The following is a 27,869-nucleotide window of genomic DNA, read 5'->3' on the forward strand; positions in this document are numbered from 1 at the left end:
ACTCACACCTTCAACTGAAGTTAACAGGAGCTGTGGGTGTCCAGGCAGTAAGGCAGCGTGATCTGGAGGCATGAATATAGAGTTGAATCATGATCGGATTTCAAATCATGGCTCTGCCAGTGAGTCAGTTTCTTATTTTCCTAAGTGGGGAAGATAACAAATTCATCTCCACTGAGATAAGCGCACTAACATTTGTGAGGCACTCTGATATTGTGCCTGCCCTATGAGGTGATATTTGCCTGCCCACTTTGGTTAGTCTACAGTAAATAAGGTAAGATGATTAACTGAATGATATTGAACAACTGCCTCAGTCCCTGAGCAGCACCAGTCTTGTGTATTGAATGATGTAGGATCTTGTGGAAATGGTATGTGATCATGTAATTAAACATACATATATGCAAAGGGCTAAAATCTGCATAGGCGTAGGTTGCATGGACAATCTACATTTAAACACATCACAACTTTTGAATACTTGACTTTGCAACCTAAATGTCTTCATAATGCGTCTTTTAATTTATTTTTTTAATGTAGTTATTTATCCCTGCACAAATATTTCTCTAAGTGTTCTGGTGGGCCATGTGGGAGCAATCCAGTGGCTTAATTCAAACTTTGATGACAGAAGTTGCATTATGTGCTAAGTGTTTACACTTGGCTGTATAAGTCAACCTGTGGGGAACTCCTGTCCTCTGCCCAGCTGTTGGAAGCTGCAGAAAGAAACAAACTACTCTGCATCCAAAAGTATCAATCTGTATTGTATTACTAATGCTCCGCATTAGTATCTTCAGTACTGTGAGAACTGCAAGGAGTTGACTAGGATCAAAGTACTTTCCCCTAGAGGAGAAACACACTATGGAAAGTGCTTCAGCATTCATAGCATTCATTTGGGTTCAGGTGGTTGTGGAATAGTCCCACACCAAGATTTGGGTTCCTATGAATGCTGGCTCTAAAGAATTAGAGGAGTGTTATATTGTTCTCTGAAGGCACTAGTTCCCATTAGTTACTTTTTAAATAAGGGCTAGGATGTTGTCTTAACTAACTCTCCATGGAATATGGAAATACTAATGGAAGTATTTAAGCTATTGCAGTGTGTTTAACTATAGCTGTCTTATGAGTAAGATTGTATTTTAGTCATGGGTATTTTTAGTTAAAGTCATGGGCAGTAAACAAAAATTCACAGCCTGTGACCTGTCCATGAGTTGTACTATATACTCTTGACTAAATCTTGAGTGTGAGGGCAGCCTGGGGGAGCATGCCCTGGGTGGGGTGTGGTTTGGGACCTCTGCTGGTGGGGGTTGGTGGGGCTGACGGACTTCCTATGTGGCTCCTTGGAAGCGGTGACATCCCCCCCCCCCCCAGGCTCGCTCAGTTCCTAGCTTCATGCGCTAACCCCGCCCCAACTATGGCCAATGGGAGCTGCAGGGATGATACCTGCAGGCGGAGGCAGTGTGCAGAGCTAGGAGCTGAGGGAGGGACATGTCGCCACTTCTAGGGAGCCTTCCAAGGTAAGCATTTCCCAGAGTCCGCAACCCTTTTCCCAGGCCCCAACCCCCAGCCCTGAGCTCCCTCCCACACACACCCAAACTCGGGCTGCTGCGGGGGAGCGGGGCAGTGGCCCGAGACTGCCCCAGCAGTGGCTGGTGCAGTTGGCCTAGGGGTTGCCCGAGCTCCTCAGGCAGCCCCCAGGTGAGCTGCATTGGCTGCTGCAGAAGTGAGAGATCTCAGAAAGTCACGGAATTCGGGACCTCCATGACAAACTCACAGCCTTAATTATGAGTATCTGATGCCCTACTCTGGACTTCGTATTGAAAGGAAGGCTTTTGTACAAAACCATGTTTCTTACCTTCTGTTTGCAAAAGCCACTGAAGAATCAAACGTTAGAAAGAAGGTACTCTGTAGTCCACACCTCAAATGTGTGTCCAAAAATGTTAAGAGTTAGTGATTCTTATCGCACCAACGTATCTGAAAGTAAAGAATATTAAAAAATTGTATTTAACTTGTATAATATTTATATTGCTGATTAATTCTTTCATTTAGAATGTCTCTCTGTGACTTGGCTGGGTCTGAACGGTGCAATAAGACACAAACTTTTGGAGACAGACTAAAAGAAGCTGGGAATATTAATAATTCTCTTTTTATTCTTGGGAAATGCATTGCCGCACTGAAGCAGAAGCAGAATCCTAAGTAAGTGAGAAGACTTAAAACAATAACTTGAGTTTTAGTTCACCTAAAAGACTAAATCATGCAGTGCATCGCTTTGGGTAGTGGTTCTGCAAACTTGCACAGTGGTTCACTTAACATGTACATTTAGTAATATGTTTGTTGCAAACATCACTATAACACAATAGTTTTTCCACAGGAAAAGTAGAAGAATTAAATTTGTATGTGGGAGTATGGTAGAAGAGACATGAAACTGCAAAACCAGTGACTTTTTTTATACTGCGAGCAACCAGTATCTCTCATAAGTGCAGATTTTTCTCAATCTGTGTAAGTAGACTCACTTGAGAATTCAGAAATAGACTGTACTCAGCATGAGATTTCTTCAAGTATCTCCTTTTTGTGAGTGTATGAACTTGTCCAAAAATACAGGTTTGTCCGTATTTTTTTTTCTTGACTTTTTAAAATACCTTCTATAGATCTTTTCTTGGACAGCATTTGGGAATATGCTCAGCTTTGTTGGATAGGAACATTACATTCAAACTTGAGTGTTCTTATGGAAAAGCACATTTGTTTCCTCAAAGAGTGGATCTAGAAAAGCTATGGATATATTACAGCTCACTCTGTTTCCTTAATGGAAATTGTACAATTTTCTCTTTAAGTGTGAAACACAGCTATATTCCATTCAGAGAGAGTAAACTCACCCGCCTGTTTCAACCATTCTTCTGTGGTAAAGGCAAAGCTTGTATGATTGTCAACGTTAATCAGTGTGCCTCCACTCACAGTGAGACATTACATGTAATGAAATTTTCTGCTACAGCCAAACAGGTAAGTAGAAGTCTACTTCTCCTTGAAGCATTCTTACACTTAACTTATGAATTGTCTAGATTGACTATATATTGACACTCCTGATCATATGGTCTCAATATACTTAGGACTTCTTGATTTGAAGTGCAACTGGCTTGTCTCTTATGGGCTTATAATATACCATACTACTTCCTATATATAAAATGCTGTTGCTTGTTTGCAAAAAGTTTTTAATAGTCTTAACTTTCTTGAAATTGTCATTTTTCAATCAGGTATGCAGAATTGCATTCCTATATTAGTCTGCACTAAACTAAGTACAGTTACCTAGTGTGACCAGACAGAGTGGTGCCCATGTTATGCCCACTGTGTACATATTGTAATCTCACATCGTGTGCATGCACAAGTTATGAATGTATAAATGAGTTGCACAAGCTGACCATTTGTCCCAAAGCTTTTTAACAGCAGATTCAAGAGATGAAGTAAGAAGAGGCAATCTTTAGTATCTTACAACCAATATCCTAAACACGATTTCTAGTGCTCAGATTCCTCTTGTTTAATGTTCATGACCTGGGTTTAACTTTTTTATTTTTTTTATTTTTATTATTATTTTTTTTCTTACTGGTCTTGCCTTTTGGTCAGTGGGGGGTATGGAGTGGTTTGGAGGAAGTGTGCTCCACCCCTGAGGAGAATCCTGTTCAAACAGTCTTTTACTTTCTTTGGGAGTGGCTGGCGTGCACGCTCTCTTCTCTGCCCCCCTCTCCTCCCCTCCTAGGTGGTTGCTAGTTCCTACCCTCCCTGCCTCATCACTTAATGCAGGATTTTGGGTGGTATTTGATCTTACCCTGCTCTACTCCCTTTCCTATTTCTTCCTGACAGCTGCCCCACAGAATCAGTTGCTGGGCTGTTTCTTGCTGTCCATCTCCAGCTGCTCTCGTGAGGGAGCCTTTACTTCATGGAAGGAGGATCTTATTTCTAGTTTGGGGCTGTAAGCCCACTTTTAACTGTAACACTCTATTATACTCTTAAACTGTTAGAGCTCTTAAGTCAGGGCTTTTGACAGTGCTCTCAATGTAGGGCTTTCCCTATTTGAGTTCCCTCATAGTACCTGCTTCTTCTGTCTCTGAATGGATAGAGCTTGTCTGTAAGAATCCCTGAGCTTCTCTGATCAAAGTCCCATGACTCAATCTTAATCTTGCCCATCAGGGTGGACACCTGAACCTCTCGGTTACATCCCACATGAGGCAATAGCCACCTTAGGGAATTGCTCTTGGTCATTCAGGGCAAATGTGCCAAAAGTTAAAATTTTTGGAAACTTTTTCCAAATCTCTGTTTAGATAACTAAACATATCGTTTTCCTTATTTTGAGTTGCTCTTGTTTTATTAAATAAAAACTGAGGGACAACATAATTGTTTCTCTCTTAAAAGTATATGTATTTTAACAGATTCTTTGCGAGATGGAAGGTTTGTTAACATAGCTTTGATATTTATACCAGAAGGAAATGCCATTTCCCACACAGTACATATAATTTTAACTATTTTTCAGGTTATTCAGACAATCCACCCCCAAACCTTTGGATATTTTGCTCCAAAACTGGTTGGGAAGGATGGCAAGCCTATAGTACATTTTGATGCCAACATATCTGCTGAAGAGGTTCCTGATGAAGATATCGATACCTCCTCTGAAGAGGAAGTGGACATTACCATCATGACCCATGAGGTACAGTAACTCCTCACTAAAAGTCGTCCCGGTTAACGTTTTCTCTAATTGATCAGCAACAAGACCATGCTCGTTTAAAGTTGCGCAATACTCCCTTATGTTTGGTAGCCGCCTGCTTTGTCCACTGCTTACAGAAAGAGGAGCTAATTTGAGTGAGCTGGTGGGGGCTTGGAACCAGGGTGGACTGTCAGCTCCCCACTCCCTTAAGTTCCCTGTGCGGCAGTCGCCCAGCAGGCTATCAATTGCTGGCAGTTGAGCTGTCCCTCCCCCCCACTGCCATGTGCTGCTCCTGGGAGCCTCCTGCTTGCTGTGCGGGGGGGGCACAGAAGAGGGGGGTTAATGTTACATGTCCCCCTTCACCCTGCTCTTGCCCCCCGCTTGCCCCATCATCTCCATAGAGCAGGGGGGAACTCAATGGCAGGAGCTTGCTGGTAGCAGCTGCTATCTCAACTTGCTGATCTACTTAAAAAGGCAATGTACTTAGAGTGCAGTCAGCATACTTAAAGGGGCAATGCGTGTCTGTCTCTCACGCACAGGATGTGTGTCTCTTTCTCTGCCATGCTGTCTCCCCACCCTCCATTTGTGCTGCCTTGTAGACTGAGGCTACATTAACAAAAATGTGTTAACCCTTGAGGGCTCAGCTGTTCATCATTTTTGCAATAAGGCATTCCCTGGGAAATATCCCACCCTCTGACTTCACCACCTCAACCAAGCTTCACAATCATCATTGCTGTGTACAGTATTAAATTGTTTAAAACTTACACTCACACACACTCTGTGTCTCTCTGAGCAAGATATAACTATTGAAGTAAATATCAGTTTTCCCATTGACTTCAGTGGGAGTGGGCTCAATCATTTTCTTGGGCACATACTGAGGTTTCAACAGAACTGAGCTATTTCAATAGGAAAACCAACATAGGCCCATGAGATGGGGTTTCATGTTCCATAGTGGACGGGTAGAGATGGCTTTTATAAACACCATTGCCTGGTAAATAATCTTTTTATTTGAATTGCATGTTGTTAGTCCTTTTAGCTTGGTTTCTGAAGTGAAGTATTTTAAATGCAGGAGCTCTTGAAAACTACTGAGAACCTGAAGAAGACGCTAGTTGCAGAAAGGCAGAGTAAACTTCTTCTTGAGGTGCAGATACGTAAAGAGATGGCAGAAGCCATGTTTCAACAACTGTTGGAAACCGAGGAAACCTGGAGGTAAGTGACGAGACCATCAAAACTATATAACATGATGGAATAGAATAGGAACATCTCATGGATACACCATCTAGAGAGGAAGCTAATAATGGCCGGCCAACTCTAAAGCTCTTCTATTTTTCCCAAAAGCAAAAGACTAGAAAATGTCTCAGTGATCAGATTACTGTTGCATGCTTCCCAAAAAACAAACCCAAATAAAACCAAACCAGTGGTAATGCCCTATGCATGCAACACTGAATTTATTCTATGGTTAATCTGAAATTACTGGAGGATATCTCATTCTGACTTTCCCCTACATGAGAATCTACCAGACCAAGTAAGACTGATGGGTCTAATCACATATGCTCAGTACCTCCTGAGGACGTTCTCCTAGATTGCTGTAGAATACAAACTGCTACATTAGTGGCAGAACACCTTTGTAAGCACACTGTTTTGTGTGGCGTTTTGCCAGCTCCACAAACCGTTACTGGCTTCTTGGTGGCTAAAATACTGTGACTGCACACAGAATATAGAGCTGGTTCTGAGCAATGGTCGTGGTAACTCCAGAGATTGGTTCAATAATTTGGGAATCTGCAAAGTTGATAGGTATTTCAAATGCAATTGCATGTGACATACGGTGTGAGCTCTCTGATGTACGAGTGACAGCTTTCAGATAGTTATGAAAAATAGTCTCGCCCTGTTCAGCTCTTTTCAGACCTCCTCTTTCCTGCCAACCATTCACCAATCTTCTCTTTTTGCCATCCCCATGTGTGTGGTGTTATGTCAGTTAGTACAAGCAGTTGGATGGCAAGACAAATCTGCTTAGTTCTCTCATCGTCTCTCTGCTATTCATTTTCATTCAGCTTCCGCTTCTGTTCCACTAAAGTACGGTTGTCTGACATTTAAGAAGAGGCTAGCCGTGATAGACCATGTCCTCTCTGGCAGGTGACTAAACACAGAGAAATCAAGCCTGCACTGAGGTTGTAGGCATCTGCATGCTACTAAAGAAACTTGAAATTACCTGTAGCATTTTTGCATCTTTTCTTGGGATAGTTTCCTATGGTTTTTCCAGGGGAGTTCTAAAAAAAATGGCAAAAATCACGATGGGATTGTGTACCTCACCCCTGTATTTATGATTGGTGCCAAGATGAGCCTAATAGGAATGCCACAGAAATGTATTCTACTGTAGTGTAGTAAAAGAGGAGACAATTGGTTAGACAGGTCTTACAGTAGTGTTAATGTGTCAGGTCTGTCACTGCCTATTGATGGAAACTTGCTGGGTTCCCTCTTTTTCCCCCCCCCCCCCAAAAGAAAGAAAAAGGCTGGGATAGCCAATCTAAGGCTTGGTTTAAACTTAAATTTATCAATGTAGTTATGTTTGGAGTGTGAGGATGGTAGGCTAATCTACACAGTTAAACCAGCAAAACCTTCCTGATGTAGATGCAGTTTATACTGGCATAGAAGTGCTTATACCAGTATAGCTTATGCTGGTTCCTCAAACTGCACTTATATGCTAAAATAAGACCTAAATTGCAGATGGGCTCAAGTTTAAAAGTAGATCAAATTCATGGGAGTTCAATCTCAAATGGGTTTGAGCCTAGATATTAAGGAGAGGAGGGATGGCTCAGGATTGGGAGCCACAGGTTTGATTGCCTTCTCCTCCACTGGCTTTATGTGTGACCTTAGGCTTACTGTGCTTCAGTTCTGCAACTGCATAATGGGGGATAATAGTACTTCCCAACCTCTGTGGTGGTGGTGAGCATAAATCCACTTAAGATTGCAGTATTTGAGCGCCTCACCATAATGGGGACCATATAAATCCCTCTGAGTCTTTTTCAGTGTTGCCAGTTAGTGTACTGTGACTGCATCAGCTGAATGATAGATCAAAGCAGTGGCATATAACATGTTATTAGCTTTCCTGGACTGGCAAATATCTGTTGCCAAACCAAAGTGGTATAGAAAACTAGACCAACCAAACTTGACTGATGTCCAGCATTAAATATGCACATAACACTTGCTGTTGAATATACAGTTGTCCCACAGGCTTGCATTATAGCACCATTGTAAGTAGCTCAGAAAAAGTCCTTGCTAGCATAAATATCTTGACAGTAAAGGAGCCAGAAACAACAATTTTTGGCTTCTCTTGATTTCTGTTACTTAACTTACAATGTTCTAGTACTATAGATTAACTAGAATTAATTATTTTTCTGATACTGAAAAATAGAATTTGACAAGACGGACTAAGGGAAATGACTGCAAGCTTAAAAAGTAGAACTTAGAGTACTGTACACTTCTGCTAGTCTCCCACTTAACCTCTTGATTTTTTACTTTGAATCTTTGTCCAACTCTTTCTAGGTTTCACATGTAGTTTTGAAATATTAACACTTTAACTCTTGTAAAATTGTGTAAATGTAGCACTCAAGCTAACTTGATTGATTTATCATTCTCAGTAAACGCTTGGAAGATATGAGAGAAAGTTATGAGGAAAAATTGGAGAATAAATTTGAAATGTATAAGGAAGCTATAAAGAAGCATGCATATATGTGTGCAATGGAACAAATTGAAGACCACTATGTTCCAATAGAAGAGTTCATAGTTGAACAAGAGAAAGTTGAGGTAGACTTCATTTGATTTTTTTTTTTTAAATTGCAGTGTAGTGTCCTTTAAATTGTCAGCTTATGTAACATTGCCTTTCCTTAAAGGTATCCACCAAGAATTCTCCCTCTAACTGTAACATTGTAAACTAAGCCACCAAAATAACTTTTGAGGTAGTTCATCTCATTTATGCTGTGAATACATGGTCATATTGTGCTAGTAGGGTGTCACAGGCTCCTCCTGACACTGTTTCTATGCTAATAGCTTCTCTGGGAACTCTGGCTGTGGGTATGTCTAAACTGCAATAAAAAACCTGCAGTTCGCCCATGTTGGCAGACTTGGACTGCAGGGCTATAAAATTGCAGTGTAGACATTCTGGCTGGAGCTTGGGCTTTGGGACCCTCCAGCCTGAGCCTGAATGTCTGCACTACAGTTTTCTAGCCCCACAGCCCAGGCCCCACAAGCCTGAGTTAGTTGACACAGGCCAGCTGTGGGTGTACTATTGCCATGTAGACACATTCTGCGTGGCTAACACCAATGAGCTCTGTGTGTGGAAACACTACCTGCACACTCCACCTAGACATCCAGTTGTGTGTGTGTTAACTGGAGGGAATGTGGATTTGATCAAAGCTGTGTCAGGAGGAAAGACCTAGAGTGACCGGAGGAGGAAGGGTAGCAACTCAAAGGATTGCTGTTATGAGAATGATGGCATAGAAGCCAGGAGCTAAGATGGGATCCCACGACTTGCAAGGAGGTGTCTAGAGGGTGGGAGCAAGACTTCAATCTTTGAGGGGGAGTTTCTGTGGAGGAAAAGCAGTGTGGAGACATGGTGAGTGAGAGGGATAGTCCTCATAACAGCTCTTAATTCCAAAGGTTCAGAGGGAAGCAGTTGATGGTCAGGAGACTGGTAGCTTTGTGGTGAGAAATCAACATATTTAATAAAACCCAAAAGGCTCTTGAGTCTATACTCGAAGAGTCTAGACTCTTGAATCTTTTAGTAGCTGTATCTTACACTAAATTACATAGCTTCAAGTAGATGCAGATGTGTATTCCACTTAAATGTGTACACATCCAGCATGCCAGAGCTTTTGCCTAGCAATACCTGTAGAAGGGTAGTGCTCGTGCTCGTGCTCTGGCTCCTTCCCTGGCACTTCCCTACCCCAACGCAGTTCCTTCTCACCACCTGTGGTTGAAGTCTCACAATCTCGCACCTATTTTATTGTAATAAGTATTAGTTTATAATTTTAGTGTTCCCCAGTGATGCCTGGGGTTTAAACACTGTCCTTAGTGTGGAGGGGTGATCCTCAATAGCAATCCCCACACACCAGTGGTCCCTAACCTTTTCGTCTGGCAGGCGCCAGATGAAGGACGGTGGTGGTGGTTGAGCATCATGAGAGCACTGCCACACACGTTGCTTGCTTTGTTTTGGTGAGGCACAGCTTTAGAGCGCTATTCAATTTGTATATTGTTTCAGAAGTGGACTCGGGTGGTGTGCAACCTTTGCCTCAAGCAGCACCTGCTTGAATAGGCCATGTAGCATGATCTGGTACCAAGCCCCCCCCCCCTTGGGCTAAGAGCACTGCTGCCACTCATTCTGGGGCAGGCGCCTTGCCAAAGAGACAGAGGAGCTGTTCTGTCATTGGTGCTGAGGAAGAGGTCTTGGGACCACTCCAAGTCGTGGGGCGACTCCTTTCCGCCCCTTGAAAAAGTGCAGACCAGCACAGGGTCCGTTCTGGCAGGCAGGATGGCATGGATACATCTGACTCTTCCCTGGTACCAGGTGGGAAATGCAGGAACCCAATATAATTGATTCTGGCTCCTGTGTTAAGGCATCTGTTGAATCTGGTACTAACAAGGGAGATGTTGGTACCAGTTTTTTCCATGTTGTCGGTGTACCAGGCCGTCACATACCACCTCTGCCTTTTGGTCCTGATCTCACTGTTGGTCCAAGACTTCCCCAGGGTTGCACCACCTTCAATGTAGTGAGCCACTGAACCTCTATGTCTGTGGCCACTGCATCTAGATGCCCTCCTTCCTGTGGTGAGAATGGAGCTGGTACTGGAGTTGGTGAGGGGGACCTCACCACTAGCACTCTCTTCAGCCCTGCCATGTTCAGCGCTGCAAGTGCTCTCATGGCAGCTCTCACCACCTTTGTCGTTTGGTGCATTTGGATGCTCCGATACCGCTGTTTCCATCAGAACCAATGCTCCCTGTGGCATCAGCATGCTCTGTACTGCCTTCATCAGGGGCCCAGATTCCCACCTTTGTTCTGGGCGACGGATGACTTGGACCAACGTTTGGCTCCCTTGGGTGTCACTCTGCCCACATTGCTGAGATCCCAGTGCTCTGATTCAGAGTCAGTTGTTATCCTCCCGCTCTGCATCAACTAGTGAACTCCGGGGGATGCCAATGGACCAGTGTGGCTCCCAGGTTGGCAGGTGCTTCATGGCCAGGACGGAGGTCCCTGGCCACCAATACCCTATCCCACTGGTCCCCAACCTTTTCGTCTGGTGGGTCCCAGACGAAGGACCGTGGCAGTGGTCGAGCATCAGCTGAAATGCCGCTGAATTTCCATTTTGGCGGCAACGCCTCTCGATGACATCGCTTGTTGGCGGCAAGTGGTGTCATTGAGAGGTGTCTCCACCAAAATGCCGTGGAAACTCGGTGGCATTTCGGCGGATGCTCAACCACCAGCCAGGATGCAGGCGCGGCGCCCACGGGCACCGCATTGGGGACCCCTGCCCTATCCCTATCAGTGGCCGGACGATGCTGTGCTTCCTCATTTGTCCTCTCCTTCTATTCCAGAGAACTTTAAGGCGTACCAAGACCTTTACACCGTGTAACCACACCCCTGGGCATCCAGGCGGCATTCCTCCAAGAGAACACACACAAACTGGTGAACATTTTATAGCCCAGCATCCTAAGGAGAGTGGTCCTCCTGATCAGTGACATGCTTCTTGAGCACACGAGAACCCTGTGGAGTATATTGGCCTCAGTACTGCTGGTGGCAAAATGCGTGGAAAAGTGCTACTTTGTTCCCATGCAGGGATTTGAGGGGTTCTTTCTCCATCTGGCCCCAAACTTCCTTGTAACACCAGTAAAGGACAGGGCCTGGCCAGGAAAGTTCAAGTCTACTCTCAAGGACAGACTCATAAATTTTCCTGCCCAAAAGATCCAGCCACTCTACCTCATCGCCCTGGCAGATGAAGATCGCAAATCAATGAGCTTTGTTGGCCCAATATGACTTCCTCAACTAGTCAGTCATGGCTAAAGTTGAGGACCAATTGCCAGAGGCCTCGCGTGAGGAGTTCCGGGTGTTTGTTGTGGAAGGCTGCTTGCTGGCCAAAACATTCCTGCAGCCCGCCCTTGATGTTACAAGCACCTTGGGCAGGGTTATGACCTTGGCAGTAACTGAGGAAGGCTTTCTGGCTGCAGAACTTTGGAATCACTCTGGATATCCACTAAGCCATCAAGGACTTGCCCTTTGACTGCAAAGACTTGTTCTCAGACAAGACTGTTGACACTTTGCTCTCCTTCAGGAATTTCAGGGCTACCTTGAGGTCCTTGGAAGTGAACAGGCCATCCATGCAAAGATACCATTATGGGGCTCAGCAGCAGCAACAATGTCACCTGCCGCATTCCTTGGCACAATCTTTTCTCCTGAAACAGGACTATCCTAGAATGGGGATAGATCCCACAGGAGGAAGCAGTTGGGCTTGAGCTTCAGGCAGTTCACATGCCCTCCCTCAGCGCAGACCAAGCACCCATTTTGACTCCTTGGACCAGTGCTCTGGTCCACTTTAATAATGCTTCGGACTATATTACCTCCGACAGCTGTGTCCTAGATACTGTTGAATGGGGCTATGCAATCCTGTTCCTCATGTCCCCCTTCGACCCTCCTTTCTTGTCCCTATTCAGGAACCCGTCTCACTAGACACTGCTCATCAAGCAGGTCAGCTCTTTGAAGTTGGGAGCGATGGAGGTTCCATAGGAACACTGGAGCTGCATGTTTTTACTCCTGGTATTTCCTTATACCGAAATCCAAAGGCGTGATGAGACCCATTCTTGACCTCTGTGGCCACAACAAATTCATTAAGTACTTGAGATTCTGCATGGTCACTCTATCGGCTATCCTCCCTCACTGTCTCAAAACGACTGGTTTGCTGCTCTGGACTTTGAGGACACTGTACATTCTGCTGAGCCACAGGAAGTTTCTACATTGTGGTAGAAGACGGCCACTTTCAGTATATGGTCCTCCCATTCGGCCTCTCTTCTGCCCCCTGAGTTTTCACCAAATGCATCGCAGCATATCTTAAGAGGAAGGGAATCCACATCTTCTGATAGCTTGATGATTGGTTGCTGAAAGCTGGCTCCAGAGAGAAGGTTCTTACCCACATTAACATCGCATTTAGTTTGCAGTGTTTTAAAATGAATCCCAGATGGTCGAGCAAAGTCAACCTTGACTTCTACTCAAAAAATAGAGTGAGTTGGGGCCTCTGAGATTACACACGGTCGAAGGTATTCCTGCGAACCAACTGCTTCCAGGCATTTCTGCAGGCCTGCCTCAGTTTGCCATCTCAGCCATTTATGATAGTCCGCCTGTGTCCAAGCCTGTTGGGCCACATGTCCCCTTGAACACAGTGTGCCAGGTTGCATTATCACCCTCTTCATATGTGGCTCAGGATGGTTTACTGTCCTTCCCTGCATTCTCTGGACACATTGGTTTCTCTTCCTCCACTAGTCCTGGATTCCTTGCACTCATGGGAGTCCCCACACAATGTGTGTGTGCAGAAGTCCCCTTCACTCAGCCCTCTTCGAAGTCAGTGGTTACTGATGCTTCCCTTCTGGGTTGGGGGATGCATCTAGATTCACTAAGGGTGCAGCCTCACTCCATATCTGCATGTTGAACTTTGGGCCATCCACAATGCATGTCATGCCTTCTGGGACCACATCAGACACTTGATGGTTCACATGCTCATAAGAACGGCTGTACAGGGTCAGACCAAAGGTCCATCTAGCCCAGTATCTACCGACAGTGGCCAATGCCAGGTGCCCCAGAGGGAGTGAACCTAACAGGTAATGATCAAGTGATCTCTCTCCTGCCATCCATCTCCACCCTCTGACAAACAGAGGCTAGGGACACCATTCCTTACCCATCCTGGCTAATAGCCTTTAATGGACTTAACCTCCATGAATTTATCCAGTTCTCTTTTTTAAATGCTGTTATAGTCCTACCCTTCACAACCTCCTCAGGTAAAGAGTTCCACAAGTTGACTGTGCGCTGTGTGAAGAACTTCCCCTTTTATTTGTTTTAAACCTGCTGCCCATTAATTTATATGGTGACCCCTAGTTCTTGTATTATGGGAATAAGGAAGAGTTATTTACTTATCTACTTTCTCCATCCTTCATGTTTTTATATACCTCTATCATATCCCCCCTTAGTCTCCTCTTTTCCAAGCTGAAAAGTCCTAGCCTCTTTAATCTGCCCTCATATGGGACCCTCTCCAAACCCCTAATCATTTTAGTTGCCCTTCTCTGAACCTTTTCTAGTGCCAGTATATCTTTTTTGAGATGAGGCGACCACATCTGTACGCAGTATTCAAGATGTGGGCGTACCATCGATTTATATAAGGGCAATAATATATTCTCCATCTTATTCTCTATCCTCTTTTTAATGATTCCTAACATCCTGTTTGCTTTTTTGACCACCTCTGCACACTGCATGGACATCTTCAGAGAACTATCCACGATGACTCCAAGATCTTTTTCCTGATTTGTTGTAGCTAAATTAGCCCCCATCATATTGTATGTATAGTTGAGGTTATTTTTTCCAATGTGCATTACTTTACATTTATCCACATTAAATTTCATTTGCCATTTTGTTCCCCAATCACTTAGTTTTGTGAGATCTTTTTGAAGTTCTTCACAGTCTGCTTTGGTCTTAGCTATCTTGAGCAGTTTAGTATCATCTGCAAACTTTGCCACCTCACTTTTTACCCCTTTCTCCAGATCATTTATGAATAAGTTGAATAGGATTGGTCCTAGGACTGACCCTTGGGGAACACCACTAGTTACCCCTCTCCATTCTGAGACTTTACCATTAATTCCTCCCCATTGTTCCCTGTCTTTTAACCAGTTCTCAATCCATGAAAGGACCTTCCCTCTTATCCCATGACAACTTAATTTACATAAGAGCCTTTGGTGAGGGACCTTGTCAAAGGCTTTCTGGAAATCTCAGTACACTATGTCCACTGGATCCCCCTTGTCCCCATGTTTGTTGACCCCTTCAAAGAACTCTAATAGATTAGATTTCCCTTTACAGAAACCATGTTGACTTTTGCCCAACAATTTATGTTCTGTGTCTGACAATTTTATTCTTTACTATTGTTTCGACTAATTTGCCTGGTACCGACATTAGACTTACCGGTCTGTAATTGCCAGGATCATCTCTAGAACCCTTTTTAAATATTGGCGTTACATTAGCTATCTTCCAGTCGTTGGGTACAGAAGCCGATTTAAAGGACAGGTTACAAACCCTAGTTAATAGTTCCGCAACTTCACATTTGAGTTCTTTCAGAACTCTTGGGTGAATGCCATCTGGTCCTGGTGACTTTATTTAAGTGTTAAGTTTATCAATTCCAAAACCTCCTCTAGTGACACTTCAATCTGTGACAGTTCTTCAGATTTGTCACCTACAAAAACTGGCTTAGGTTTGGGAATCTCCCTAACATCCTCAGCCATGAAGACTGAAGCAAAGAATTCGTTTAGTTTCTCCGCAATGACTTTATCGTCTTTAAGCGCTCCTTTTCTATCTCTATCATCGAAGGGCCCCACTGGTTGTTTAGCAGGCTTCCTGCTTCTTGATGTACTTAAAAAAAACCCATCTTTTTATTACTTTTTTTAGTTTTTGGCTAGCTGTTCTTCAAACTCCTCTTTGGCTTTTCTTATTACATTTTTACACTTAATTTGGCAGTGTTTAGGATTTAACTTCCACTTTTTGGAGGAAGTCTTTCTCTCACTGCTGCTTTTACATGGTTGTTAAGCCACGGTGGCTCTTTTTTTAGTTCTTTTACTGTGTTTCTTAAATTGGGATACACATTTAAGTTGGGCCTCTATTATGGTGTCCATGCAGCTTGCGGGGATTTCACTTTAGTCACTGTACCTTTTAATTTCTGTTTAACCCCTTCATTTTTGCATAGTTTCCCTTTTTGAAATTAAATGCCACAGTGTTGGGCTGTTGATGTTCTTCCCACCACAGGGATGTTAAATGTTGTTATATTATGGTCACTATTTCCAAGCGGTTCTGTTGTTATTACCTCTTGGACCAGCTCCTGCGCTCCACTCAGGACTAAATCTAGAGTTGCCTCTCCCCTTGTGGATTCCCGTACCAGCTGCTCCAAGAAGCAGTCCTTTAAAGTATCGAGAAATTTTGTCTCTGCATTTCATCCTGGGGTGACATGTTTCCAGTCAATATGGGGATAATTGAAATCCCCCACTATTATTGAGTTCTTAATTTTGATAGCCTCTCTAATTTCCCTTAGCATTTCATTATCACTATCACTCATGACAAAACTACTGCAATGTGCTATGTGAACAGGCAAGACTAAGTGCTTTCCAGGTTACTCGGTCTGAAAGCGATCAACCTGTGGCAATTTTGCATCAAAGAAGTCATTGCTCCAGCAGCAATCCATTTGCTGGAGGTGCAAAATTGTCTCATGGACCATCTCAGTAGAGGGTTGGTGGTTTGTGTTTTTTCTTCCCTGAGCCACGAGTGGTTGCTGAGGGAGTGTTCTCTGGGTCATTCTCATGACTGACCAGTTTGAGATGAGGGAAAACAAAGGTGTCACCAGTTCTGCTCCCGGGGCGGGCCTTAGTCCAGGCTCCGCCTCCAGTGTCTTTCACAGCAGCTGGCATTCAGCTCTTCTGTATACCTTCTCTCTCACCGACCCAAATTCTGATAATTCTGCAGGTCATCCTCAAGCTCTGAATGTGGATCGGGTCAAGTTCATCCTCATTGTTCCAGTGCAGCAGGTACAATGTCGGGTCTCAGACCTCCTTGCTCTGTTGGCTCAGCCTCCCATACTGTTTCTCTCCATCCTGACCTGCTCACTCAGGACCATGGCTGCACCCTCAATCAGCTTCCTGCACCTTATGGCCTGGAGGCTGAGGAGGAGCAGCAGTGCTCAGCAGCTTTCCAGCAAGTCCTACTCAACAGTTGGAAGTCCTCCACTAGGACAGCCTACTTAGCCAAATGGAAAAGATTCTCAGTATGGTCCTTGACCTTCAGGCTTCCATCCAGAATACCTTAGAGTACCTGCTACATCTTCAGAAATCAGGCCTTGTGCTCAGTTTGCTGAGAGTGCATTTGGCAGTGATATCAGGATTCCATTCTCCGATTTCAAGGGAAATCAGAAATCTTGTCATTTTGGCACTGGAAAAAACTGAAGAGGCTTCTCTGCTTACATCCTCTGGTCTGAGAACTGGTTCCCTTTCTGGACCTAAACATTGTTCTAGCAGCTCTATATGGCCCTCTGTTTGAGCCTCTTGCGCCCTGTCCACTGCCCCTCCTGTCAGACGTTATTTTTGGTAAGAAGAGTCTGAGTTGCAGGACCTCATGGCTGAGCCAGCTTACACTATTTTCCAAGGACAAGGTAATGTTGCGACCTCACCCAAAGTTTTTATCCAAGGTGCTTTCTGTTTCATCTAAATCAGGCAGTGTACTTACCTGTGGGTTTTTCCCCCTAATCCATGCTCCTCCCTAGAAGAACAGCACCTCCATACTCTGGATGTCAGGCGATGCCTACATAAAAGGCTAGATAGGACTAAAGAGTTTTTTGTATTTCATCTCACCAGTTCATGTTATATGTGAATCACAAAGGGGCAAGCGGTCTCTTCATAGACTGTCTCTAGATTAGTAACATCCTATATCAAGGCTGCATATGAGAGAGCTTCAGCTACACCTCAGCAGATATAGGCTCACTCCACGAGAGCGCAAGCCACATAGAGAGCATTTCTCAGTGGCGTTTCCATACGGGACATTTGCAGGGCAGTCACCTGGTTGTCCATACATATGTTTACAGGCCATTATGCTATGACCACATCTTCCAAAGTGGATACAGGCCTCGTAAGGGCGGTCCTGCGATCCCAATTGTAGTAGACTCTGAGCCCGGCCTCTAGATAGGTGACTCGCAAGCAGTACCCCTAAGTGGAATACACATCTGCACCTATTCAGATAAGAAATTGTTACTTACTATAACTGTGGTTCTTAGAGTTGTGATGCAAACATGTATTCCACGACCCATGCTCTGGCCCCTCTGCATCAGTCTCCTGTCAGCAGCTTTTGGTGCAAAGGAAATGAGGGGGGGTTAGGGTGAGGGGAGGGGTTACAGCCAAGAAGCAGAAGCATGAGCCCTCTACAGCAGTGGTTCTTAACCAGGTTATGAGCAGGTTTCAGGGGTCTGCCAAAATAAACCTGAGAGCAGGGCCAGTGCTAAACTCACTGGGACCCACAGCAGAAAGCTGAAGCCAGAGCCCAAGCAACTTAACTTCATGGGGCCCTCTGTGGCGTGGGGCCCTGGGCAATTGCCCTGCTTGCTACCCCATAATGACACCCATGGCTCTTTTTCTACTGGATTTGCAGAAAAGCAGTTGTGGCACAGGTGGGCTGTGGAGTTTCTATAGCAGGTGTGTGTGTGTGGGGGGTCGGTGATGAGAGAAAAAGGCTGAGAACCCCTACTCTGCAGGTATTGCTAGGCAAAAGTATCCAGCTCTGGTGTGCTGAGCATGCACATTCCTAAGTGGAATACACATCTGCCTTGGCAAGAGAGTGGCACAAATTTTTAGAGAAGACTCAATAAGACTAACTTTAAAAGTAAACTATCAATTGGCATCTGTTTCCAATGTTCAATATGGTCAACATTTAAAGGTTAAAGACCAGCCTTTTAGTCAAAGGTGTATATTCTCTTTATGCAAATATCAGTGCATCTGACGAAGTGGGTATTTGCCCCATGAGCTCCAATATGTCTGTTAGTCTATAAGGTGCCACCAGACTCTTTGCTGCTTTTACAAATATCAGTGTGCATTTCTTTGTTCAGGACAGAGATAGGAAAATATTAGAGTTGCAACAAAAATTTGGAGAGTGGTCAGATGGATTGTTGGCTTCGGAAATCCCAAATTCAGATGTGTTGACTGCAGAAGACAAAGTGAAATCAGGTAAGCATCTGATATTCTTCTAGTATGTTCTTGTTGTTTAGTATAAACTAGCTTAACTCTCTTTGTCATATACAGATCTTAAATATAAGGAGATGCAGAGAACTTCAGAAGTATTGCAGAGACAGTGCGATGAGAAAGATGAGGTAAATTTCTCTATCTTGTCCTAGACGTGGATGAGTCGGGGATTGTTTTGGTGATTGAGGGCTCTAGCCTGTAAGGGCCAGATCTTCAAGTGGTCAGCAATAGAACTCTCAACTGGGGAAAAGCTTTCAAGTGTTCCTACCCAATTTGCTGAGTTTTCTTTGGTGCCTAAAATGGCAATTGGGCTCTCTTACAATCTGGCTTGCCACTGGCTTGAATGTCATCTTGTAGTGACTATTACATATGCTCTCTAATAGTCGGGATGCAGTGGAAACTAGAATCAGCAAAAAATCTGGCCCAGGATCAGGATGCGTCACAGATAATTATTGCCCCATATTTTAGAGATGGGGAACAGAGGCGTAGGTTAAGTAACTTGCCCAAGAAAGCCAGGTAACAGCTCAGATACTGAATTTCAGATCAGTGCCTTTAAAAACAGTCCTTCCTTTTTTTTTTTTTTTTGGTATCAGAGTGGGTAGTACTATTAGTCTGTAGCCACAAAAACTATGAGGAGTCCAGTGGCACCTTTAAAGACTAACAGATTTATTTACCCACGAAAGCTTGTGCTCAAATAAATCTGTTAGTCTTTAAGGTGCCACCGGACTCCTCATTCCCTTTAGTGCTTTAAAAAAAATAAAAATAAAGTCCCAGTGAAGTAAAACCAACTACTTGGTTAGTTGCCAAAGCTATTTTCTGGATGGAGTGCAGATCTGGAAGTCAGACATAAATGGCTCATTTCTGTAATATCCAGAGTGTGGATTAGGCTTACTGGTATATGTTTAAGCCCGACCCCAAAGCAGAATTCCTTCAACTCTTCACAATATGTACCCGTCGCTTACTAATTCACACCCTGGAGTATCTTATTGGGGTGTGTGTGTGTGTGTGTGTGTAAGCACACTAGGGAAAGGAGAAATCTCTTTAGCCAGCTTTAATAAACATACTCATAGTAGAGATTTTCATCAATTTCTGCTGAAAACCAGACATTTTTAGTTTTGTGAGAAACTTCCTATATTTTACTAGCTCTAATTTTGAGCATATAATATATTTATTTAAAGTCCCTGGACTAGTCACTCATCTTCTTACCCCCAGTCTCCAGAATCTCAGCAGCAAGTTCTGGCCCTGAAGCCAATTTCAGCTTTTTGGCCTGAAAACGAAACTTGCTTTCTAGTGCAAAAGCTTAATTTTGAGTTGTTCAGCATTTCAAATTTAAAATGGCTAAAAGAGCAGCAAGCTATTGCTGGAATAGCAGCCTGAGACTTCAGGCAGTGGGGACAGTCTAAAGGAATTACCCATTCTCCTGGAAATCCCACTCTTCTATCCTGCTTCACTTCTCTCATACATTCCTACTCAGTGGCTCAGCTCTTACTTTGCATAGTTCCCCCTCCCACATTTGCCCATTTAACATAGTGAGCACAAGGATTTTTTTAATGTAAGTATTTATAACTTCAAAGCCTTTTGGAGAACTAATTTAAGAGTGGGGCTTTTTTTTTGTAGTATTTAAGTATATATACCTTTAAAACTTTCAAGGATTTCTTAAACTTGAATATTGTTTTGTGCAGCTTATAAAATCTCTGAAGCTTAAAATGCACAAATTAAATGAAACCTTACAAGAAGTGAATGAAGTCTGCAGAAAAACAACCGAGGAAAACAATAGACTGACGCACATGGTAATGCTCAAGGTTTGTCAAACAAGTATTGAAACTACCTTTAAATTAATTGTTAGTGCAGCTGATGGTTTTACAAGGCTATTTCTGAATAGGAGATAGCAATTTTATTTTTGGTTCTTGTTCCTTTTAGTGCTAGCATAAAGCTTGTCCTTGAATTGGTTGCTTGCTGAATCTCATTTATGGTCTTTAGGATATGAATTGACCATACAGGACACTTCTTGTACTATGGTTTCAAATGTCAAACCCCTGTGCTTATATTCTCTAAACTGGTAATATGTAAAAAGTTTTATTTTGTTTGACTTGTATAGAGGGAGTAGATATGGAAAACTAGAGGAGACTGTACTGTAAATCTGACTGCATTTGGAATGATTTTATAAAACGGTTAGAAACTAGCAACTTTCAAATATAAATAAAAGATGCAGTATTCAGAGAGCTCGTCTTGAATGCCCATATATAATCCATTGTGGCTTGCTAGACCTCAGCAGAACACCTGTACACTGATGTTGATTACTGTGAAACACAAAAATTATTAGCTTTAAGCAACAGTGCCTTTCCTATGTATCTAACTAGGGCCTCTGGACTAGATCTTCAGTTAAGGCCCCATTTTAGCTGCAGTGACTCTCCCACTTACCATGAGGCTTAAACAGAGTAGAATATGTTCTTTGGATAGCAACTAAATTAATACTGCTACCTTTGAATTTGGCCGCTGGGTTTGGAAGGGACAGATAAAAACAATGCAAGATACTTCTAGGACTATGGAGCTTTTTTCTTTTAGCTCATGTGAGCATTAAATTACACAATTTACATCACTGGCCTTGAGTTTATAGCCCATTCATTTCAATGGGGTAGCTCAGCCCCTTCAGTTTTTATTCTAGGGTTTGGATACATCAGTTCACATTTAAAAGGCTTTTGTTGCAACCATAAGAACCAGAAACAATTTTTTCTTAAGACTTTACATTCTTCAGAATGTGAATAGCTATGGGGGCTCCATCATCTGCCTCAAATGGGCAGGATGTATGACCATTTCAGAGCTTTAATTACTGAGCACAAAGCTTGTCAGACACTGGGAGACTTTCTTATCTGAAAGTTAATTTGGTGTACACAAAACAGAGGGTCTTCTTTCTGCAGGATGATGTAGAGCACTTAAATGAAATATTGCAAGCTGCCCCACCCATGCTTCATCATTGACCAATTTTGATGCCGTTGTGGTTCTCTGTGGTCAAATATCTGCTATGTAGGAATTGGACTGGGCCCAGTAATCCATTTCTTGGCCATTGAATAGCCAGTTTAGATAGTAACAACCTGGGTTGAACTTGAGGACTGATTTTATGCCACATGGAAAACACTTTGAAAACTACCTTCCCCTTTCTTACTACTTGAACACTTACATAAAAACAGGAACTCCTCCTTGATGAGCTATGTCTTATTCCAGCCTAAAGTCAAACAGAATTATGCTGTAATTGATGTGGAGAGAATTCTGACTCTAGGTTTGAAACTGAAACAGGAGCAGATGAATACCTAAGGAGTAAAGATCCTGTGACCCTTACTTCCCCAATATTTTGAGTTTCTTGTCTTAATGGGTCAAATATAGACATAAATTGGAAACTGAAGTTAATTAGCGTACCAAATGTGATATTCAGGCATCTTGCTCTGTTTAGTTTCTGAGGTGGTATTGCATGTGTTTGTGACAATGTAATTTAATGTCTCAATATTGCCAAAACTTTAAGTAAAATTTTGGCTAATGGCCTTTGCCCATTTTTCTTCAAATATAATTGCCTGTACAGTAGAGTAGGTAAAATGTTTCAGCCAAAACTTCCTTAGCAGAAAATGCAGATTTGGCAACACTGAAACACTTTGTGAATTCATGTTGTTTTTGCCAAATTCGTGGAAGGGGAAACAAAACGTAAAAAAAATCAGTCATTTTGACCCTTTTTTGAATGGGGGGGAGGGGGAATCAGAATATTTTCCTCCAGAGCTGTTTTAAAGCTTCCTTCAAATTTTTTTTTTTTAAAAAAAACCTTAAACACTAAATGCAAACAATGTTGTTTTGGGTAGGACAAAATATTTTGTCTGATAGGCAAATTGGTTGAAACTATAGCGAAGAACCAAATTATCAGACAGAGGAACACAATTTGTAAAGGGAAATCATGCCTCACAAAGCTATTAGAATTTTGAGGGAGTCACCAAACATGTGGCTACAGTGTACTAAAACTTTCAGAATGCCTTTAGCAAGGTCCCTCACCAAAGGCTCTTAAGTGTACAGTAAGCTGTGCTCGGTTAGGAGAGAAGGTCCTCTCATGGATCAGTAATTCGTTAAAAAACCAGAAATAAATGGTCAGTTCTCAGAGAGAGGTAAATAGCATTGTCCCCCAGGGATCTGTACTGGGACTAGTGCTGTTCAACACATTCATAAATGATCTGGAAAAAAGGGTTAAATAGTGAGGTGACAGAATTTGCAAACTCTTAATTTGAAGACTCTTACCTTGAGTAATTTTGTAAATTCAAAGACTGAAGAGTTGCAGAGGGATCTTACTAGACTGGGTGAGTGGGCAACAAAATGGCAAATGAAATTCAGTGTTGATATGTGCATTACTTTCCATACAAAAATGGTTTTATAAAATGTAGAGTTGTGATAATAACAAATAACTTGGATCCCCACTCGGGAAAGATCTTGAAGTCATTGTGACTAGTTCTCTGAAAATATCCGCTCAATGTGCAGTGGCAATCAAAAAAGCTAACAATGTTGGGAACCATTAGTAAAGGGTTGGATAGATAATACAAAAAATGTCAATGTCACTGTATAAATCCATGGTACACCTAAATCTTTCGTAGTGTGTGTAGTTTGGTACCCCCATCTCAAAAAAGGTCTATTAGAATTGGAAAAAGTACTGAGAAGAGCAAATAAAATTAAGGATATGGAACAGCTTCCATAGGAGGAGAGATTAAAAAGACTGACTTTTCAGCTTGGAAAAGACGACTAAGCAGGGATATGATAGTCGTCTATACAATCATGAATGGTGTATAAAGAAGTTTCTTTCACATAGCTACCAGTGATCACCCAATGAAATGAAGAATAGGCAGTAGGTTGAAAACAAACATAAGGAAGTACTTCTTCACATACCACACAGTCAACCTGTGGCACTCGTTGCCAGGGGATGTTGTATAGGCCAAACTATAAAGGGGTTCAAAAATAACTAGATAAGCTCATGAGGATAGGTCCCTCAATGGCCATTATCCAAAATGGTCAGGGATGTAATCTGTGCTCTGGGCATTCTGAACCTCTGACTGTCAGAAGCTAGGAGTGGACAAGAAGGAGTGAATCATTCTGTTGCCTGTTCTGTTCATTCTTTATGAAGCACCTGGCCAATCAGGATACTGGGTTAGATGGACCATTGGTCTGACCTATTATGGCTGATCTTAAGATTGCCAGCAAACCAAAAAAATCAATGTGTTTGCACAGTTCTACTATATAGCACACTGATCTCATTCTAAATTTTACTTGGAGAAAATGAACAAAATAATAGTACCATCCGCTAGTGTTCACTTATCTAATGTGGTTTAACAATTCTATAGGAACAAGAAATGAGAAGTCTTCAGAACTGGGCTAAACGTGTCCTTGAGCTTGAAGCAACAGTGTCTCTTCTGCAAGAAGAACTAGATGAGAGAAAAAAGCACTTGTATTCAGAAGACCTTAAGGAGCAAAAACCCAAGAGAGGCTTGTTTGCTAATCTAAAATCTACAGTAGCAGGCACTTCTAAAACACCTGTTGGCAAAACCTTGGGGAAATCTGAAGACTCTCCAACCATGTCAAGAAAACAAGCTACTTTTGCACGTAAAGTAAAAGAGTAACTCTAATCCTTGATGCATTAATATGTCTGTATTGACAAGGCCCTTCAGCTGTTTTTTTGACCTGATGAAGCAACAGTTGGAATTTGGGTGAAGAAAAAAGGGTAGTATAGACACAGCCTTACCATCAATGTAACTGGGAAGATAAGCTATTAATAGGAATGACGACAACTTTCCTTCTGTCAAATGTCTTCTTTAGTTACTAAAAAAGACACGTAAATGTAAACATAAATTGGAATTCTTGTGTACCTGTCGGTGTGAGATGTGATCATCTGCTGTGGAAACACAGCAGGTATGGATTTCCACTTTGCAGGAGAATAGGTGCCTTGTGTCAAGGTTAGTGGTACATTCCTGTCTTTTACTTTCCTTGTTTCTTTTTACACTTGCTTCCAACACTCAAAATGGCATTTGCGCTAGACCAAATAGCTTGTGCACTTTCACTGTTTCATTAGCTAGTAGATATTGTTTGTAGAGGAGCTGGCTTCCTCACAGTTAATCTTCTGCTTAATTTGAATTGAACTAGTAATCTTATACTTGATGTCAGTTTACTGTGGAATTAAAATGAGAGATTTGGTACTAAGATTTAATATAATCTAGTCAGATGATGGAGTGGCAAGGAGCCACTGTTCATTTTAAATGCTTCTGTAAATCCATAATTGTCTTGGTTTGGAAAGGAATGTCCGTTTGAAAATCCCTCACTGAATTGTGTATGCAGTAGACTTCTTAAAATTTACTTATAATAAAGCTTGGGTTTTTTCAAGTCAATTAAATATTAGACCATTTAAGATTTGGTGTTAAACAGTGATTGTCATGTGATACAACTTGATAATTTGAGCTGCAAGTCCCTGTGTGTCTTAACTTTTTGTTTCTATTGAAATATGATGCCCTTGAAATCAAAGTTTAGGATCAAGAGGGCCAGTACCTCATCTTCTTAAAAGAGAAAACTTTTTGTCTAGAAATGTAGTGGGGTTAGGACTGCCTGGTGATTATAACCAGAAATAGTTGAGTTATTTTAGCCAGATGATAGGATAACTACTTCAGAAATAAGCGAGAGTCCTGTGGCACCTTACAGACTAACAAACATATTGCAGCATAAGCTTTCATGGGTGAATACCCACTTCGTCAATGCATTTACTTCAGAAATGTGTGCCAGTCACAAGGTTGTAGGAGTTGAGCAATTGCCTTTGCATGGTTTAATGGTGGCTGATTTTGTTGTGCTATATTGTCAGCATTACACAGCTATGTATAGGAACCCATGAGTCATGTAAGAGGGTTTTTGGCAAGTTCTCAGCTTTCAAGCAGTGCCACGCAGAAAACTAGAAATGATCAAAATCATATTTTGGTGTCAGTGGTGTTGGTGTTGATGTAAATAGTGTTGATTTTGGATTTAGCCATACCCCCTAACTCTGAATGTATTATCTGAGTTGCTAAATTATGCAGCAGGTGAGTTTTATGTAGGAATTAAGCAATACATAACAATTAAGTCACGAAACAAGGTTTCAAGCAAGGGAAGCCGAATAGTTGGAGAGTTAGGTGAGTGGTGTGCATTCTTGTGGTCAGAGAAACCTGGGCTTGCAAAACATAGCAGCCTATATCTTTGGAGTACAAAGATTAGAGGTGTTGAAGTTTATACACCTCAGAAAACAAACCAAAAAAACCCCACCTCCTGACTGAGGCCATATTTACAGGGACTACAGTGGCATAATCCTATACTATAGAGGCAGCCTACAGTGACAGATTTTTTTATTTTTCATTGCTGTAAGAACTGTAAGTTTCATCTGCGTGAAGTGCCGCCTGATAGAGCTGATGGAAGAAAAGATCAGAGGATTGGAGATGCAGGTGGAAACTGAGTTAGAAGGGGGTTCGAGCAGATGATGGAGCGAAGACATGAGGAGGCTGAAGGGAAAAGCTCAGACTTGCAGATGGAAGCAGGGCCAAAGAATTCTGAGGGGAGACTGCTGGGTGAGGAAAGTGGACAGTAGAAGCCTGTGACTAAGAACCAGGCAGAGGAAAAGACGGGCCAGTGAAGGAGAAATAGAGCTCAGGAACAGGTTTGCGGAGTTGGAAAATGAAGAAGGGGCACAGCAGGTGGTTGCTGAAGGTGAGAGAGCAAGAAAGAAGAGAAGAGCAGCTAGCCCTATAGGAAGAAGGGAAGAGTCAATGGAGACAACACCAAATATGAGCCCCAGGATGATACGGGATGGGTTGCGGAGGATTGGAAGGGACAGTAGAAATCAAGAGGACATGCAGCCAGAGGGAACAGGGGATAGACGGGAGAATTGCACTGTCACCAGGAAAAGGCAGGTCTATGTGATTGGGGACTCCTTACTGAGAAGAATAGACAGGCCTGTAACTAGAGCTGATCTGGAGAACAGAAGGGTGTGCTGTCTGCTGGGTGCTAAGATACGGGATGTGGACCTGCGGCTGAAAAGGATCCTAACGGGAGTGGGAAAGAATCCACTGATCGTCCTTCATGTGGGAACGAATGATATGGCTAGATTCTCGCTGGAACATATCAAGGGAGACTATGCCAGACTGGGGAAGATGCTTAAGGAAATTGAGGCTCAGGTGATCTTCAGTGGGATTCTGCCTGTTCCTAGAGAGAGGCAACAAAGGTGTGACAAGATTATGACAATCAACAGATGGCTCAGGCAGTGGCGCTATAAGGAGGGCTTTGGGATGTATGGCCACTGGGAAGCATTCATGGACAGAGGACTGTTCTCTCGGGATGGACTTCACCTGACTATGGAGGGAAATAGACTTCTAGGATGGAGACTGGCACAACTGATTAAGAGAGCTTTAAACTAGGAATTTGGGGGGGATATTTGGGAGATGTCCAGGTAATCTCCACACTGGAATTTAACATTGAGAGGGAAGAAAACTAAGTAAGAGAGGATACAGCCATGGGTAGGAGAATGGACATAAGGAGGAAGAGTAGTGTAGGTACCAGCCTAATAGGTGATACTGGTGGTAGAATGTCTGCCTAATCGGGTAAAGGAATGTCAGTGAAGCCAAATGGCAAAAATGAAGATGTTTGTACGCTAATGTGAGGAGCCTAGGTAACAAAATGGAGGAACTAGAGCTACTGGTGCAGGAAGTGAAACCAGATATTATAGGGATAACAGAAACATGGTGGAATAGTAGTCATGACTGGAGTACAGGAATTGAAGGGTATGTGCTGTTTAGGAAAGACAGAAATAAAGGCAAAGGTGGTGGAGTAGCATTGTATATCAATGATGAGGTAAACTGTAAAGAAATAAGTGATGGAATGGGTAAGACAATCTGTCTGGGCAAAAATCACATTGGGAAAGAAAGCTACTAGAGCCTTCCCTGGGGATAGTGCTTGGGGTGTGCTATAGACTGCCGGGATCTGATTTGGATATGGATAGAGACCTCTTTAATGTTTTTTTAATGAAGTAAACACTAATGGGAATTGTGTGATCATGGGAGACTTTAACTTTCCAGATATCGACTGGAGGACAAGTGCTAGTAATAGTAATAGGGCTCAGATTTTTCTGGATGCGATAGCTGATGGATTCCTTCACCAA

General features: G+C 42.7%; 1 protein-coding gene across 7 annotated transcripts in view; it reads left to right on the forward strand.

Moving 5' to 3' along the window:
• The window catches only part of LOC123363724 (kinesin-like protein KIF20A), a 48,560-nt gene that overhangs the window by 15,598 nt on the left and 5,093 nt on the right, over window positions 1–27,869 (forward strand). For 5 of the 7 annotated variants that reach the window (XM_045005029.1, XM_045005024.1, XM_045005025.1 and 2 more), the window contains exons 11-19: window positions 2,035–2,181; window positions 2,817–2,982; window positions 4,505–4,678; window positions 5,745–5,884; window positions 8,314–8,479; window positions 18,553–18,670; window positions 18,746–18,813; window positions 20,368–20,487; window positions 24,049–25,082. In XM_045005029.1, coding sequence (XP_044860964.1) covers window positions 2,035–2,181; window positions 2,817–2,982; window positions 4,505–4,678; window positions 5,745–5,884; window positions 8,314–8,479; window positions 18,553–18,670; window positions 18,746–18,813; window positions 20,368–20,487; window positions 24,049–24,324 — 1,375 coding nt within the window. In that variant the 3' untranslated portion in view covers window positions 24,325–25,082. Of the gene's footprint in view, window positions 1–2,034; window positions 2,182–2,816; window positions 2,983–4,504; window positions 4,679–5,744; window positions 5,885–8,313; window positions 8,480–18,552; window positions 18,671–18,745; window positions 18,814–20,367; window positions 20,488–24,048; window positions 25,083–27,869 lie in introns of those variants that run through there. The other 2 variants (XM_045005026.1, XR_006576874.1) reach the window with 2 other exon arrangements.

Source organism: Mauremys mutica, chromosome 2, assembly GCF_020497125.1.
Source record: "Mauremys mutica isolate MM-2020 ecotype Southern chromosome 2, ASM2049712v1, whole genome shotgun sequence".
Taxonomy (NCBI): domain Eukaryota; kingdom Metazoa; phylum Chordata; order Testudines; family Geoemydidae; genus Mauremys; species Mauremys mutica.